Source organism: Crocuta crocuta, unplaced genomic scaffold (assembly GCF_008692635.1).
Source record: "Crocuta crocuta isolate KB4526 unplaced genomic scaffold, BGI_CrCroc_1.0 scaffold854, whole genome shotgun sequence".
NCBI classification, from domain to species: Eukaryota; Metazoa; Chordata; class Mammalia; order Carnivora; family Hyaenidae; genus Crocuta; species Crocuta crocuta.
Genome location: NW_027531536.1, coordinates 1,406,248 through 1,425,461, shown reverse-complemented (window position 1 = coordinate 1,425,461; position 19,214 = coordinate 1,406,248). Strand labels below are relative to the sequence as shown.

Below are 19,214 nucleotides of genomic sequence, written 5' to 3'. Positions count from 1 at the left end.
TTACAATTTAAATGGGTATAGTTTGTTTTACAAAATTATATTTCAATAAAGTTGATTTTGTTTTAAATGGCTCATTTACTTTATCTGACAAAATAACCCAAACAAAATATAAGATTTGGCTCTAAGTATTAAAAGTATGCCACTAAATAATATGTTTTAACCTTGGTATTTCATAAAACATAAACTGTATTTTTTTAAATAAGCAAAACTGCCACATCCCCATTAATGGTACTGCCACCAAAAGACAAGAGGCTTTAGTACCATCAACACAAAACTACAAACTTTTGAATTAAATGCCTTACAGTCTGAGAGAGAACTTAAAATTAAGCTACTAGTTTTTTATTTCCTGATTTTTAATTTAAATATAGAAAACGGTTATACTCGGCTTAATAAAACCATATAATGATCCCCTTTTTTAAAACAGACTGAAAAAACTAACACAAAAGAGAAAAATGATACGAAAGAGAGAAGTTGTGAGAAGCACAGAGAGGAATAAGGTTAAGTCCTACCTGGTAAAGTTTGATGATATGAGGGTGGTCTAACATTTTCATTATTTGTACTTCTCGGTAGATCTTCTCAAGGTTCACCGCATCCAGCTGAGACTTATCTATTATTTTTATCGCCACCTGCATCTCGGACACAAATAAATACAATTAGCAGATGATGGTTAATATTTTCCAGTTAAGAATCTTCTAAATATAGGACACCTGCCTCATTGCACTCATGCTCTCTCTCTCCTTCAAAAATAAGTAAACACTTAAAAAATTAAAAATATATAGGACTCCTGACAGGAGTTGCTATGACAACGAAAACTAGTTCAAATTCAATGCTCATTCATCATTCAACAAATGTTTCCTGAACAGTTACCACATGTGAGACACTGTGGTAGGTTTTGTTTAGGAGTATCTTTAGTGTGTCATGAAGAATAACCCTGCAAAGTTGCTTTAATAAAATATATTTCTCTTTTAGTGTAACTGTAATGTTTCACTCCACTTATAAACTGAAGAAATAAAATCTCAGCAGCTTCAACCAGTTATCTTACTGCAAAGTACCTGTAAACAAATGATCAGCCAAGTAGAAGGCAGTTTCTGCTGTATTGAAACAATTTTTCTAGAAAAGCAAGCGATGGATTCCAAAGAATATAGACATAGGTTTGGCTGGGCAGGGAGAAAGCTAAATATAAAGTATTAAAATCAATTTATATGAAAGATACCAACTGGATTAAACTTTGTCTTAAAAACTGAAGCGCAAGGGTGCCTAGGTGGCTCAGTTTAAGCATCAGACTCTTAATTTCAGCTCCAGTCGTGATCCCTTGGTTGTGAGTTCAAGCCCCTGCATTGCCGCCACCACCTCTTGCTCACAGTGTGGGGCCTGCTTAGGATTCTCTCTCTGCTCCTCCCCCACTCATGCTCTGTCTCTCAAAATAAGTAAATTAAAAAAAAAAAAAATTGACGTGCAAAAACTCATCTGTTAGTAATTACACTAGTTTTTCACTTCCTTACAAGAATCTGATTTTAAAAAACGTAGCCTCTTTCTAGCATAACTAGATAAGAATTCAAACCACTCCAAGGTTAATAATTTGAAGGAACTGCATTTGAAGGTGAGTAACTAGGTAGTCAGAAATCAAGAATCACGTACTTTTTTCTATGCAACCAAGGAACTAATTTTTAAGAAACAGTAGCTATTTGGTCAGGAAATAAGCCATTCTGATTTAACTAAAATTTTCAGATCACTGGAAACCTCCCAAAACTTGATTTTAACAAGTTCTGAAGAAACTCTAAAACGCAGTTGGGGTGGCTGCTGGGGGGCTCAGTTGGTTGAGCATCTGGTTTGGCTCAGGTCATGATCTCACGGTTCATGAGTTTGAGTCCTGTATCTGGAGCCTGCTTTGGATTCNCATGCGCACACTCTCTCTCTCAAAAATAAACATTAGAAAAAAATTTTTTAAAATGTACTTCACATTCTACCAAAAAGTATTCTGAACATAACTCAGTTTTATGTTACTTTTTAAGGCAATTAACTAATATGAATTGTTATATGTGCTGTAATAAATAGTTCAATACTCCTAAAAGGTATCCAAGAAAACAGGCCTGAGCTTGTCAATTCACTTAATTCCTTCAGACTCTTACTTATACAATTAGTTTTTTCTTCTTTCCTGTAGTTGCTTTTTTCCTTTGCTGCTACCTTTTAAAGCTCTACTATAAGGTTTATTTCTTACCCTTCTTTATTTCTAATTTGCTGTCCACAGCTTATTTCCCGATTTGAATTAACTGTAACCCAGAGAAGAACTCAAGCCTCCTAGGGGAAATCAGATTACTAAATATAATGTATCAAATTAAATTTATTGCTGAAGAAGAAAGGGGGCAGTTCCTCCTCTAAGACGGTAAAGTGCACCAGTTCTGTGATTGTTTTCATTATGTTTGATGGCGTATTATTTATTTTCATAATCAAAATATTCTAGAAAGTAAAAGGTGCTAAACTTTGCTAGATAAGGAGACTGATCAATATTGTACTTGATATTAGGAACATTAGTGGACCACCTCAAACCTAAATAGATTTAAAGGGACCCTCTCCTTCTCAATCTTTTGATACAGTATTATCCGTTACTTAGGGTAAATGCCGCCAGATAAAAGGATAAGTGTATATTTTAATTTCCCCAATATTATTCCTTAGGAAGGTAATATGAAGTTTCACGCACATGCTTATTTCAAGGAAAATGTCTTGTCCTGCAAGTTTTAGACCATGTCTAGATACCTGTACCCTCACCAACAAAAAAATTTTATAATAAAATGGGTTAGAACCAGCTAATAGAAAAACAATACCCTGATTATGACAGCTTTAACATTATAATGTTAAAGAAAAAAACTTAGACACTAAATTCCAATTAAAGCAAGATATAACCAAAAAATACCTCATACTCTTTTGAAATCTTGGCCTCCAACAATGAACAACTGAAAAATTTAGGAGTTATCTAAATAAACTTTAATAATAAGTCATAAATCTCAGGGATGCCTGGGTGGCCCAGTCGGTTAAACGTCCAACTTTGGCTCAGGTCATGATCTCAAGGCTCGTGAGTTCAAGCCTCCTGTGAGGCTCTGTGGTGACAGCTCAGAGCCTGGAGCCTGCTTCCGATTCTGTCTCCCTCTCACTCTGCCCCTTCCCTGCTCATGCTCTGTCTCTATCTCTCAAAAAATTTTTTAATGTTTTATTTATTTCTGAGAGAGAGCAAGAGAGAGAGAGAGAGCGCGAGCGCGCAGGGGAGGGTCTGAGAGAGAGGGGACACAGAATCGGAAGCAGGCTCCAGGCTCTGAGCTGTCAGCACAGAGCCAATGCAGGGCTCGAACCCATGAACTGTGAGACCATGACCTGAGCCAAAGTCGGACGCTCAACCGACTGAGCCACCCAGGCGCCCCTAAAAATTTTTTTAAATAAGTCATAAATCTCATTATTTAAGTTTTCTAACCAAAAAATTCTCAAATGAAAAAACATAATTCTTTCTTCAATTTTATAAGTATATGGACCACATCTATACACTTATAGCTTTAACCTCTTATCCCTTCCTTGTAAGGTTGCTATAAGGATTATGAAAACATAAAGCACTAATGAAAAAGCAGAGCATGTGTTAGCATGCTCCTTTTAATTGTTAGGAGTCAACTAACTGCTAAGACAAGTAGACCAATAAATGAACAGAGATCCCAATACAACAGTTTGGGAGATTTATTTCTTGCTCATGCAGCAGAACTGGATGGGTGCAGATGCCTTTATGCAGGTTAAAGGAGGCTTTACCACCTTTAAAGGCTTTTCACAGTTACCCTAGGATTGTCTCCATTCCAACCTGAAGACAGAAGACAGAAGGAGACAGAAGGAGAATAAAAGCTCAGGGAAATCCTCATGATAGGTTTTTAAGGGCTGGGCCCTTAAGGTGGCACACATTATTTCTGTTCACTCCATCGGTTAGAACTCAGTCACACAGCCAAATCTAAATGCAAGAGAGGCCAAGACACAGTCCAGTGATAGGTCCAGGAAGAAGAGGAAACACTGGATTCTTGGTGTCTGGCTAGCAGTCTCTGGCATATTCTTCCAGGTAATTTTTTAACAATGGGACTCATTACCAAGTACTTCCCAGAAATATAATAATGATGATGATGACTTTCACAAGTATACGATACTTTTTAATTTCACAGGATACTTTAATATATTTTCTCTCATTTATTTCTCAACCTTGTGAAGTAAATGGAAAAAGCAGTGTACTCATGAGTTGACGAAACTGAGGTTCAAAAGATGGCACATAATCTACAAAGGTCCTAAAGCTCAAGTTGATTAATGGGGGAAAAAAACCCACAAGCCTTCTAACTCCAAGTTCAGTCTTTTTACTTTTATTATTTAAAAAATTTTTGAACATTTATTTTTGAGAGACAAAAAGATGGAGCATGAGCAGGGGAGGGGTAGAGAGAGAGGAAGACATTCTGAAGCAGGCTCCAGGCTCTGAGCTGTCAGCACAGGACCTGATAGAGAGCTCAGACTCACAGACCATGGGATCATGACCTGAGCCACAGTCTGATGCTTCACCAACTAAGCCACCTGGGCGCCCCAAGTCTTTTTACTCTTTTAAAGAGCCTATTAGTCACAAATTCACTGAGCACCTATTGTGTGTCTGGCACAATGCTTAGTATACAAAAATGAACGAGATTTTACTCCTACCCTCAAGGAACTTAATAGATCTGCGAGAACAAAGAGAACATGTTTTGGAAAACAAATTTTATCAACAAAAAAAATCTGCACTTGGGGATTTTCCCAACGTGTACGAAAGTTTCAACATTCAAAAAGGTTGTGTTCCAATAGTTCAGTTTAAAGATAACTATGAACTTAGAATTCTGGGATCTTACTCTCTGCACCCCTTCTCTACTTAGTTCTGAGCAGAGTACCAAGGACAAAATCTGTGTGGTCACAACAAAATCAAGCAAGGGACTCTGCAAACTAAAGGATTCCTTTTTTGTTGTTATTTAATTATCCAAATCCTACAGATGCATCAGTATCTTAAAAAAATAAACAAACAAACCTTGAGGCACCTGGGTGTTTCTGTTGGTTGAGCAACTGATTTTGGCTCAGGTCACAATCTTGAGGTTCGTGAGTTCAAGGCCTGCGTCAGGCTCTGTGCTGACAGCTCAGGGCCTAGAGCCTGCTTTGGATTCTGCGTCTCCCTCTCTCTGCCCCTCCCTTGTTTGCACTCTCTTTCTCTCAAAAAATAAACATTAAAATATATAAATAATTAAACCTTTAGCAAGTTTATATAAAGATAGAAAAATGTATATTCCTTCTGCTAGGGGACAAAAGGAAGGTCCCCATACGACTCTGGGGGGCTTACATAAACTAGGATGACTGCTATCGAACTAAATCCCATGTAAAAGTACCACACCAAATATTCAACCTCAAATAAGGCAATACTAATTAAAAACAATAAAATACCTAATGAGTTCTGTAGATTATATCTCAAAAAAATTTCTCCTTTCCTCTTTTATTTACAAAGATTAAATAGTAAACACCCTTATAAGCTAAGGTTCAATAAAATGGCCACTTTTATACACTGCTGGTAGAACTATAAAATAAATTATAATTTTTCGGAAAGGTAATGTGGCAATTTTTATCACAAACCTTAAAAATTATCCATCCTGAGGGAGTTTTAGAAAGATGATGGAGAAGGATCCTGAGCTCACCTTGTCCCATGCATATACCAAAATAACAGGCACATCTACCCAACTAACTTTGGAAACAACCTGAACACTGGCTTTAGAAAAATCAGTCAAGGGATTCACAAAATAAAAGGATGTAAAATAGAATGTCATATACATAAAATATGTGTGTGTGAGGCAGGTGGGGCGGGGAGAGAAAAATTTAGTGCTGTTAGAATGGGCTCAAATTAAGCAACTATCAACTTAATATAGACTGCTATATGCATAAGATGTTTTTTATGAATCTAATGGTAACCATAAATCAAAAACCTGTAACAGATAGACAAAAAATAAAGAGAAAGGAATTCAAGCATAATACTAAAGAAACCACAAAGACAGATAGCAAAACAAGAAGAAACAGAGAAAAACTACGAAAACAACCACAAAACAAGTAACAAATGGTAATAAGTACCTACCTATTGATAACTACTTTAAATGTAAATGGACTATTACTCCAATCAAAAGACACAGGGTGACTAAAAGCATAAAACAAGACCCATCTATATGCTGTTTATAAGAGACACACTTCAGACCTAGAGACACATGAAAATAAAAGGGAAGGGATGGAAAAAACATTTATCATGCAAATGAAAGCAAAAAGAAAGTACAAATAATTATATCATACCATACAAAACAGACTTTATAATACAAACTAACAAGACACAAAGAAGGATGTACGTAATTATGAAAGGAACAAACCAAAAATAGGATACAACAGAAGTAAATATGCACCCAACATGAAAGCACCCAAATACATGAAGCAACTATTAACTGACATAAAGGAAGAAATCAATAGTAAAACACTAACAGAAAGGAACTTTAACACACACATCAATCAACAGATTATCCAAACAGAAAAATCAACAATAGTGGCTTTGAATGGCACATTAAGCCAGAGGGATCTAACAGATACATTCAGAACATTTCATCCAAAGCCAGTGGAATACACATTCTTTTCAAGTGCACATGGAACATTCTCCAGAACAGGTAACATGTTGGACCACAAAGCAAGTCTCAACAAATTAAGAAAGAATGAAATCACATTATGCATCTTTTCTGACCACAGAAGTATTAAATTAGAAATCTCTCTCTCTCTCTCTCTCTCTCTCTCTCACACACACACACACACACACACACACACACACACACGGAAAGAACACAGATACATGGAGGCTAAATAACATGTTACTAAACTATGAATGGGTCCAACAACGCATCAAAGAGGAAATGAAAAAAATGCATGGAGACAAATGAAAATGAAAACACGATGGTCCAAAATCTTTCAGATGCAGCAAAAGCTATTCTAAAAGGAAGGATTATAGCAATGAAGGTCTACCTCAAGACAAAAAAATCTCAAATAAACAACCTATACTTACACCTAAAGAAGCCAGAAAAAGAAGAACAAAGCCAGTAGAAGTAAAATAGTAATAATCATGATATAGAGCAGAAATAAATGAAATAGAGACTATAACAACAGAACAGAAAAGTGAAACAAGGAGCTGGTTCTTTGAAAAGACCAATAAAACTGGCAAACTTTTAGCCAGACTTCAAAAAAAGAGGGGCGGGGGAGGGCTCAAATAAACAAAATCAGAAATGAAGGAAGAGAAATAACCACCACCATCAGAGAAATACAAAGAATTATAAGAGACTACAAAAAGTTTTATGCCAACAGATTAGACAACTCAGAAGAAATGGATAAATTCCTAGAAACATATAACCTTCCAAAACTGAATCAAGAAGAAAGAGAATATTCAACAGACTGATGAAATGGCAATGAAATTCAATCAGTAAAACAACAACAAAAACCTTCCAAAAAAAAACAAAAGCCCAGAACCAGATGGCTTCACAAGTGAATTCTACCAAATATTTAAAGAAGAGTTAATAATACCTATTCCTCTCAAATTATTCCAAAAAATAAAGAATAGGAAGGAAAACTTCCAAACTCATTCATAGAGGCCAACATTACCCTGATACCAATACCAGATAAAAGAAAACAAGCAAACCTACATGCAAAAACTACAGGCCAATATCTTAGATGTAAAAATATTCAACAAAATATAAGCAAATCAAATTGAACAATACATTAAAAAAAAAAAATCATTCACCAGGGCTCAGGTGAGCATCTGACTTTGTTGAGCTCAGATCATGGTCTCATTGTTCATGAGTTGGAGCCCCACATGGGGCTTGCTGCTGTCAGAACAGAGCTTGCTTCAGAGCATCTGACTCTCTCTCTGTCCCTCCCCTGCTTGCATTCTCTCTCTCAAAAATAAATTTTTTTTTTTAAATTTTATTTCTAGGACAGAGAGAGAGACAGTGTGAGCAGGGTAGGGTTAGAGACAGAGGGAGTCACAGACTGAAACAGGCTCCAGGCTCTGAGCTGGCAGTCAGCACAGAGCCCGACGCGGGGCTCGAACCCACGAACCGCGAGATCATGACCTAAGCGAAAGTCGGACGCTTAACCGAATAAGCCATCCAGGCGCCCCAATAAATAAATATTTTTAAAAAATCATTCACTATGACCAAGTGGGATATATTCTAAGGATGCAAAGGTGGTTCAATATTTGCAAATCAATCAAGGTGATACATCACATTAACAAGAGAAAGGATGAAAACCACATCATCATCTCAAAAGATGCAAAAAATGCATTTGACAAAGTACAACTTCCATTCATGACAAAAACTCAACAAAATAAGTTTAGAGGGAACTAATTCAATATAACAAAGTCCACAGCTAACATCACACTCAATAGTGAAAAACTAGGAGCTTTTCCTCCAAATCAGGAACAGGACAAGCATGTTCACTCTTAACCACTTTTATTCAAAATAGTACTGGAAGTCCTATTCACAGTAATCAGACAAGAAATAAAGGGCGTCCAAATTGGTAAGGAAGGAGTAAAACTTTATTTGCAGATGACATACTTGCCATAAAAAACTCTTAAGACTTTACCAAAAAAACTACTAGAACTAATACTAATTCAGGAAAGTCGTAGGACATAAAATTAATATACAGAAATCTACTACATTTCTATAGTTAATGATGAAATAGCAGGAGAAATTAGGAAAACAATCCCATTACCAATTGTACCTAGGAAGAACCTTAACCATGGAGGTGAAAGACCTGTACTCCAAAAAGTACAAAACACTGATGAAAGAAAAACTGAAGACAACACAAACAAATGAAAAGATATTCCACTCATAGATTCGAAGAATCAATATTAAACTGTCTATATTACCCAAAGCAACCTACAGATTTAATACAATCCCTATTAAAATACCAGTAGTATTTCTCACAGGACTAGAACAAAAAACACTAAAATTTGTATGGAACCAAAGACGACCTCAAGTAGCCAGAGCAATCTTAAAAAAGAAAACAAAGGTGGAGGTATCACAATCCCAGATTTTAAGATATACTACAAAGCTGTAGTAATCAAAATAGTGTGGTACTGGCACACAAACAGACACATAGATCAACAGAGCAGAACAAAGAACCCAGAAATTCACCCAATAACTCTACAACAAAGGAGGCAAGAATATACAACGGCGAAAAGATAATTTTCAACAAATGGTGTTGGGCAAACTGGACAGCTACATGCAAAAAAAAAAAAAAAATGAAACTGGATTGCTTTCTAACATCACACACAAAAATAAAATTCAAAATGAATTAAGTCCTAAGTATGAGACCTGAAACCAGAACACATGGAGTAATTTCTCTGCATCAGCCATACAACATTTTTTTCTACATAGGTCTCCTTTGGTAGGGGAAACAAAATCAAAAATAAACTTTTGGTACTACACGAAATAAAATGCTTTTGCACAGGAAGGGGAACCATCAACAAACCAAAAAAAAGCAACCTACTGAATGGGAGAAGATATTCGCAAATGAGGTATCTGATAAAGGGTTAATATCCAAACTATATAAAAAATTCATACAACCCAACACCAAAAAAAAAAAAAAAAGCAATTAAAAAGCAAGCAGAGGACTTGAATAGACATTGTTCCAAAGGCAACATCCAGATGGCCAACAGATACAGATGCAAAGATGCTCAACATCACTCATTGTCAGGGAAATGCAAATCAAAATCAAAACGAGTTATCACCTTACACCAGTCAGAAGAGCTAAAATCAAAAAGATAAGAAATGACAAGTGTTGGTGAGGATCTGGAGAAAAAAGGAATCTTCGTGCACTGTTGGTGGGAATATAAACTGGCAAGGCCACTGTGGAAAACAGTATAGAGGTTATTCAAAAATTAAATATAGAAATACCATAGGATCTAGTAATTCCACTAATGGCATTTACCCAAAGAAAACAAAAACACGAATTCAAAAAGATATATGCAGCTCTATGTTTATTGCAAAATGATTTACAATAGCCAAGATATGGAAGCAATGTAAGTGTCCATTAATAGAAGGATAAAGAAGATGTAGTGTATGTGTGCATGTGTAAAATGGATTATGCAGCCATAAAAAAGGATGAAATTGGGGCACCTGGGTGGCTCAGTGGGTTAAACATCTGACTCTTGATTTTGGCTCAGGTCATGATCTCATGGTTTGTGGGACTGAGGTCTGCGACTAGCTCTGTGCTGACAGTGCCCCTCCCCCATTTGTGTGTTTGATCTTTCTCTCTCAAAAAAAGTAAACATTAAAAAAAAAGATGAAATCATGCCCTTTTAAACAACATGGATGGACCTAGAGGATACTATGCTAAGTGAGATAAGTCAAGGCTAAGACAAATATCATACGACTCCACTCACAAGCAGAATCAAAAAAAAAAACAAAAACAAATGAAAAGCAAAATCAGACCTACAGAGAACAAACTGATGGGTGCCAGAGGGGAAGAGGGTGGGGCACTGGGCAAAACTGGTAAAGGGGAGAGAGAAACAGGCTTTCAGCTGTGGAATGAACAAATCACAGAAATAAAAGTCACAGTATAAGGAATACAGTTAATGATATTGTAATGATGTTGTAATGGGGCAGATGGAAGCTATACAAGATAAATGTAGAATAATGTATAAACTTGTCAAATCACTAAGTTGTATACTTGAAAGTAATGAAGCACTGAGTATCTTCATTGAGTATCGACTAGACTCAAATAAAAAAGTTAAAATCAAAAGAAAAAAGTAGGGGCTCCTGGGTGGCTTAGTCGGTTAAGCGTCCGACTTTCGCTTAGGTCATGATCTCGCGGTTTGTGGGTTCGAGCCCCGCGTCGGGCTCTGTGCTGACTGCCAGCTCAGAGCCTGGAGCCTGTTTCAGTCTGTGACTCCCTCTCTCTCTGACCCTCCCCTGCTCACGCTGTCTCTCTCTCTCTCCTAGAAATAAATAAAACATTTAAAAAAAAAAAAAAAAGAAAGAAAAAAGTATACTTATTGTGATGAATGCCGAGTAATGCATAAATTGTTGAATCATTATTATATGGTAAACCTGAAAGTAATATAACACTGAATGTTAACTATACTTCAATAAAGAAAAAAAATCACCCATAGTATTTAGCTTAAGGATTCTACTTCTGAGAAATTATTTGAAATTCTTTGAATCTGAAATGATGATAAAGATTTATCTGTAAATATATTCAAAGAATACTATTTGTAATATAGAAATAGAAACAAGTGGGAAATAATTATTTGAGTTACAGTAAGCTTATATTATGACTGTTATCCAGCTATTATAGTAGTTTTTAATAATATAGAGAAGTACTTAGACTAAAATACTAAACAAAAAAATTAGGGGCGCCTGGGTGGCTCAGGTAGGTAAGCATCCAATTTTGGCTTAGGTCATGATCTCACAGATTGTGGGTATGAGCCCCATGTCGGGTTCTGAAATAACAACTCAGAGCCTGGAGCCTGCTTCAGATTCTGTCTGTCTGTCGGTCTGTCTCTCTGTCCCTCCCCAACTCGTGCTCTGTCTCTCAAAAATGAATAAAAATGTTAAAAAAATCTTTTTTTGAAAAAAATTAGTATTTAAGGGAAGTCTCAACAGGAAGTATGTATAAAAAAAGACCAGGCAAAACTAGAAACAAATATGCCAAAAATTTTATCAGTGGGTAAAAAAAACTGGGGACTATTTTATTTTTCTGCTTTATACCTTTTTGTAAGATTTTTCTTCAATGGGCATGAATACTTTTCTAATAGGGAAAAACAGAAAAAGTGAAATGAAATGAAGTTATATTAATCACATATGCTAACTTACCCATCTGTGAAATATTAGTCATTTTATCATCTAAATACTCTATGAAATGAATGAGTATATTATTTTATAAAATTTAAACATTTAAAGACCGTCTATAGAAACATGTTTCCAACAAAGTAAAAACAATGTGTATATAAGTAATAGCCTGTAAAACACAAATGTACAGAAGACAAGGAATTAAATCCAAGAGCAGAAATGAAACAGTAGAAGCTGATGGATGAAAGATATCTTTTCACTTTTCAAAATGCAATTTAATAGTGATGTTATCCTTTCCGATAATTCAACAAAAATTATTTTTCACTTCTCATTAAAGAAATATTTATCTTATGCACTTAAAGAAACCATACATACAAAAGTAGCTTTAGGGGAATTTATAAGGAAGTTACATAATAAGAGCTATTCTAATAACAAATCAGAAGGGATTAACTTACATTTACTGTGTCGGGTAACATTTGCCTTAGTGCTATTTACCCCTAATACACCAATTGTACACAGTCCTTCTGAAGTACCATAGAGCATTATTCTTACCATATAGTTAACTCTTTGAAATTAAATATTAAATGTACTTTACAAGCCCATATATCAAATCATGGGTGGAACCAGAACATTTGACTGACGAGTCAACATGACGGAGCGGTCCTACAATAAAAGGGTTTCTGAAAGCGGTAAAAGTCAGTAGTAAAACTAACATGGAGTTCTCTATCTTGTAAGTTTAAATAAATTAGACTTTTTCCAATTTAAAATTTGACTTTAAAATGTAAGAATTTATATAATGAAATAAATTCTCATGAAGATTTAATTTGACTTTTCTAATGGAGGGTAAGGAAAACAGACTATAGGAAAGGTAAATGTCACTACAGTTTTAGATGCATAGAAATTGAACCAAGGATTATTAAGACTATAAAAGAAATGATTAAAAGTATTCTCCTATCTTAAAAATTATTTAAACAAATCAACAAAATGACAACTCAATTTTAAAAAATGGACCGAAGAATAAAAAAGCAATTCATGAAAGAAATAACATATAGTCATCTTATAAAAAACACGTAATTGGGGCACCTGGGTGACTCAGTTATCTGTCCGACTTCGGCTTAGGTCATGATCTCAAGGTTCATGAGTTGGAGCCCCATTTTGGGATCTGTGCTGACAGTTTAGAGCCTGGAGCCTGCTTTGGATTCTGTTTCCCTCTCTGCTCCTCCCCGACTCAGGCTCTGTCTCTCTCTCTTTCTCAAAAATAAACATTAAAAATAAAATTAAAAAAATAAATAAAACCATGTAATCAAATAAAAATGTTAAATCAGAAACGTTAATTCAAATAAAAAATATTATTTCCCCCTATCAACTGAGAAAGATTTAAAAAATAATACTCCTGGCATATGATTTCTTCCTGGTGAAAATTAACAGATGCTACTTTTCTAGAGGGTAATTTGGCATCTCATGCCCTAAAATACAGATATAAGGACGTACTCCTTGACCTAGGAAGTACATTATCATGGGATTAGCCTGAGGGAATAATCAGATAAGTGCACAAAGACAGATGTAGATATATAGGAATGCCTTCTGAAACATTATCCTAGAAAGTGAAACAGCAAGAGAGGGAAATGATCTAAATGTTGAATAATAGGAAATTGACTGAATACAGACAGTCACATGTAAAGATACTAATTAACCATGCTTGAGACTTTTTTTTTTTAACTTGGAAGAATGTTAACACATTAAGTTAAAAAAAAAACACCACATATGTATAGATGACATCAATTTCATTACTAACATATAAAATATACGTGAACAACTAAGAGGGTATGAACCAAATATTAACAGCTGTGACCTCCTGGTCTGGATGGTGGCATTAAAGATGTTTATTTTCTTTTTTCAACAATGTCTACGATGAACTTGTGTTCCTTATTTTACTGGGGGAAACACATAAATACTATGCTTCTCTTAGAGAAGAACTTAAAACAAATTTTAGCAACATTTTTCAGTCTAATTCATGCAAGATTTATCACGTTAACTGCTAAAGTGTTTTTAAATACTTTTTAAAATGAATTTTTTTTTTTTTATTTCTAGGAGAGAGAGAGAGAGAGACAGTGTGAGCAGGGGAGGGTCAGAGAGAGAGGGAGTCACAGACTGAAACAGGCTCCAGGCTCTGAGCTGGCAGTCAGCACAGAGCCCGACGCGGGGCTCGAACCCACGAACCGCGAGATCATGACCTAAGCGAAAGTCGGACGCTTAACCGACTAAGCCACCCAGGCGCCCCTAAAATGAATTTCTGATGAAATCCCCAAATGTAATTGTCTTTCATTCTTTTGATAATCTCTAACTGGATATATGGGCTATTTCTCTTTGAAGGGTAGGAAAGTATTCTCCAGAAACATTCTGTATAAAGGCATATAAATACCTAAGAAAAACTTCTTTTAAAACTATGGAGGTAGAAGGTAGGGGAAGTGCTAGGTACACTAAATAGGAAAGAATGATCTTAGTGAATTTCTGGAATCCACTTGGCCCCAAGGAAACGGCCTCTGCCATCAGCAGTGGCCCACAGTCAAATGTCATCATACGAATCCAGGAATAGAGGTCAGTTTCAGTTATTTCCAAATAAATGTTTTCTTAATTGCCGGATATTGAGATAGAATTTCCCAGTGGAATTAAAATCAGAACACGTTAAACTCTGTGAAAGTTAAAAATTTCTACAGAATATAAAAATTTACACAACTCCTATTTTGGATGTTTGTCCCCAACAACTCCCTCAAAAGAACAGATCATTTTGAGCAATATTTAGCAGAATAATTTGCCAAATATTACTTGTCCGGGGTGCCAAGAAATTTAAGAACAGTTTCTAATAAGGCATATATATTCCACGACAAATATAATTTTCATTTCGACACATTATAAAGACCATACATAGGCCCAGATATAAATTATAAATAATACAAAGTGATTGTATTACTTGGTAACAAGTCCTTCTGTTGTACACAGTACTGCTGCTAAATACGGAATATTTCACAACACAAGATTATTACCAAGACTATTGAGAGGGGTCTTAAAACTTTAAAGCAAAATATAAAATTTAAATGTATTAAAAAAGGTTAAGTTTCTTTTTCAAGAAACATTGCCATTAGAGTGTGATATTATCTCTTCTTGTTTCTACCCTCGATCGAAAAATGCAATTTTGATACTTTAACTATTTGGGAAGCTTTAAAGATATATTTAAAAACAATTTTTTTTTTATGTCTTTATTTTATTTTGAGAAAGGCAGAGCGTGAGTGGAGGAGGGGCAGAGAGAGAGGAAGACCCAGAATCTGAAACAGCGTCCAGGCTCTGAGCTGTCAGCAGAGCCCCAAAGCGGGGCTCGAACCCACAGACTGTGAGATCATGACCTGAGCCGAAGTCAGACGCTTAACCGACTGAGCCACCCAGGCAACCCTAAAAATATATTTTAAAGTAGTAAAGAATTATGCCTAAACTTAAAAGCCGCAACACGCACAAAAACAGCTTTTCAGTGAACAAAAAGTTTTCACATGTCTTTGCTATCAGTTTTACATTCCAGGTTCTCTTAAGGGTAAGTAAGTAGCCCAACACCAAAATGCCATTTTAATAGGGTAATTTTCAGACCCTCTGTGAAAGAGCTTTAAGATTCCATGAACTACCCACTCACATGGTCTTTAGCTAAGCAACACAAGAGGTATGGTATTGAGGGAAATTTAATTATCTGTCACAGAAAAAATGTGAAAATAACTAATGGTTATTTCCGGGTGGTGATATTATGGGTAATTCTTTTCATTTATCTACACTTTAAAATTTTTTCAATAATAAATATGATAGATTTGATAATATATATTACTCTTTAATGTGAAAATAATACCTTCTCACTTGGTAATTTCCCTTCTAGGAATTTACCTCCAAATTCCACTCCTCACCCCTAGCTCCTCCCCCAGAAAAAAAAATGCAGACACAGAGTTACACACGCAAAGATTATTCACTGCAAATTATTTACTCAAAGTGAAAACTGGAAATTATGTAATGTTTAATAAGAAAATTGTTAAATAAGACAGGATTCATCTACTAGCTGAAACACTATGCAGCTGTTAAAAATATTTTACGAGATTAGATATATTAAGCAAAATATGTTATAATGATAAGTGGAAAAAGGATACAATTTATGTAAGTGTATATAGCATATGATCTCATCTATGGAAAAAAACATTAAAAAAAAAGACTAGAGGGAAATATGCTCTAAGAATGATTTACTCCCATTGGTGGAAGACTTACACATGTACATTTTGTGCACTATACACTTTTTTATATTTTCTACAGTAAGGCTATTTCTTTAACAGAAAACAAAAAAACCAGCCATACAATTAGAAGGAAACAATTCCTTGCTAGCACAGTATTAATAAAATAAAACATTACTCAAGGACACTCACAGCATAGCAAACTAGCAACCACTATTGCCTAAAATAGTTTAACAGTCTAAATGCTATTATTCTTTTCCCATTATGCTAATTTTATAAAATTAGCTACTCTAATTCATAAACCACAAACCAACACTACAAAGCTTTTCTGAAGTATTCTATTAGGAAGCTGGATTCTACCACCACCTGCCTTCCCTTTTGTGTGCAAAATTTACATAGAGATCTAACATGAGACTACAGCGTCAGATGAGAATGTAATTATATTTCTTAAACAATGTTAAGCTATTTGATTAGACCAAAATGAAGATCTCTTTTTGTGTACTGATTTTTCTTTGCCTAAAAGGCAAACAGTCTTGGATCTCCCAAGCTCTGTAGAAAATACATCATTCTTCAGTGATTTCCAACTAGCAACAGAGAAGAACCAAGTAAAAATAACAGGGTCTTTGGGGCACCTGGGTGGTTCAGTCAGTTAAACATCCCAGACTTGATTTCAGTCAGGTCATGGGTCTCAGGGTTCCTGAAATTGAGGCCTGCCTTGGGTTCTGCACTCACAGAGCTGAGCCTGCTTGGGATTCTCTCCTCTTCCTGCCCCTCTCCCTCTCTCTTTCAAAACACATAAACATTTAAAATAATAATAATAATAATGAGGTCCGATTTTTCATCACACAAACATTAAATTAAGCCCTAAAATTGGACGTGGGTTCAAACTTGGGAAACAAGACCTCTAATCTTCAGAACATAAACTTACATTGATGTTAAGACATACTGTATTGAAGAAATTTCTATGAGCAATGAGTACCATCATGATGTTTATCTGAAATTGCTCTTTACACACTTTAATTTCTCTCACCCGTAGGGGCACCTGGGTGGCTCAGTCAGTTAAGCCTCTGACTTCGGCTCAGGTCATGATCTCATGGTTCGTGGGTTCGAGCCCTGCGTCGGGCTCTCTGCTGACAGCTAGCTCAGAGCCTGGAGCCTGTTTCAGATTCTGTGTCTCCTTCTCTCTGACCCTCCCCTGTTCACACTGTCTCTCTCTCTCTCAGAAATAATTAAAAATATTTTAAAAAATTCTCTCACCTGTAATTACTGTAGTATGTTCAGCAATGAGAATCTAAAATAATGTTAAATAAAACTTTAAGGTTTCCACTAGCCATCTTATTTACAGTATTTGAGGTAGTTGGATTGATTGAAGACACAAATATTTATCCAGTGAATGAATAAAGATAACAAACACTGCTTTAAAAATCCTTATTAATCGTATGCTTTAAGAAACAATTGTATCAGTGCTGTTGCTAAACAATTCTTAATGCAAATTACCAGGAAAGTTCACAGAGCAACTCTCCAGAACTTCAGAACTTTTCCTCTTCATTAATTACCTTGCTATTTCCCTCATTCCTCTCAACTTTAAAATCCCCACTCACACCAAATTACCAGGAACATGGGCCCATCTTAAATCCATGTTATTTCTTTTTATATATTAGGGGCACCTTTTTTCCCCAAACTTTTTAAAGTTTATTTATTTTTTGAGAGAGAGACTGACAGAACATGAGCAGGGGAGGGGCAGAGAGCAAGACGGGGCTGGGGGGTGTGGATAGCCAGGATCCTGGGCATGCTCCCCACTGTCAGTGCAGAACGAGGTGGAACCCACCAACCGTGAGGTCAGGATGTGAGCTGAAACCAAGAGTCCAAGGCTTAACCGACTGAGTCACCCAGGTGCCCTAAGGCCACCTTCTTTTAAAAAGCAAAGGGAGACAGGTTCTGTGGATCAGAAATTGTGCTTTTTAAATTAAGTTGTTTTACACATGTATACAAGGATCCGAGTGATCTTTCAGGATCCAACCTGTGCCTTCAACTACAAATGCGTTGATCTTAAGAGGTGATGGCCAAACCACCGGGCTGCTCCACAGTGCCCCCTAGCTCCACCAGACAGATCACTTTACAAGGGTCTCCGTTTGAACTGTCAACCTCAAGAGTGTCGCTCACCACCAGCTCCACATAAACAGTTCTTAAACAGATACCGTACTATCTAAGTCTGACCTAATAAATAACAGCTGAATTAATTAGCTCTTGCAACCACTACTGTTAAAAGCTGATGAGAAAAAAAATTACGAACTAATGGGTTTGGAATTCAACCACATAAAAATGTTCAGAAGCTCTGTAGACGCTTTCCTTAATGCACAATTTCTTTGATTTTTAGAGTCAGCAAGCAAGGACTCATATAAAAATACACAATTAAAAATGCCTTCTTTTAACGTAATTGATGGGGAAAGAGCAAGGCATTGGGCCATGGTTTTTTGGAGGGATAGAATCGATTTCTTCATTTCTAGAAATGCTGGGATCAGGATTAAATAATCTCACTACAGTCCCCTTGGTCATCATTACAAACTTGGTATAAGCGGTGACTATGGTAAATCTGTGACCTTGGTCCTAATACTAAAAAAATAAGTCGGATTCGGAATGCCTCAGGACTGGTGGGAGGAGGACAAAAACCGAAGACGACATAACACCATATGCCCCCACTTTTTGGAAATGGACTCCTTCACATTAAGCAAAACTTCCAAGAACAGCAGCAGCAAAAANTGGGGGGGGAGGTGTAAGTCCTAGATTTGTCGCACATTCAAACTCTAGTGCATTTGCACTAACAGGGAGGAAAACGAAGCAGGATGAAAACCATGGAGGCAAAAAAAAAAAAAAATACTGAAAAAGGACGAAACTCCAGCCCAACTACAATAAGGCAGGGTAGAGTACGCGAAAAACACAAGGTTTTATTCTAAAGAATGGTTTTGTTTCTACTGTTTTCCCGAAGTATTTAATTTGCACGTCTTAAAATAGAGACCCTGAGGAGAGCAGCTTGAGGCAGTGGAAGGAAGGGGGGCGGGTTAGGTAAGAA

At 36.0% G+C, this 19,214-nt stretch overlaps 1 protein-coding gene across 1 annotated transcript in view; it reads right to left on the bottom strand.

The window, feature by feature from the left end:
- SIK2 (salt inducible kinase 2) overlaps nt 1-632 on the bottom strand; it is a 101,455-nt gene extending 100,823 nt beyond the window's left edge. The window contains 1 exon segment of the mRNA XM_077772685.1: nt 510-632. Within this exon segment, the coding sequence (XP_077628811.1) occupies nt 510-632 (123 nt within the window).
- Nucleotides 633-19,214: the final 18,582 nt, after the last annotated feature.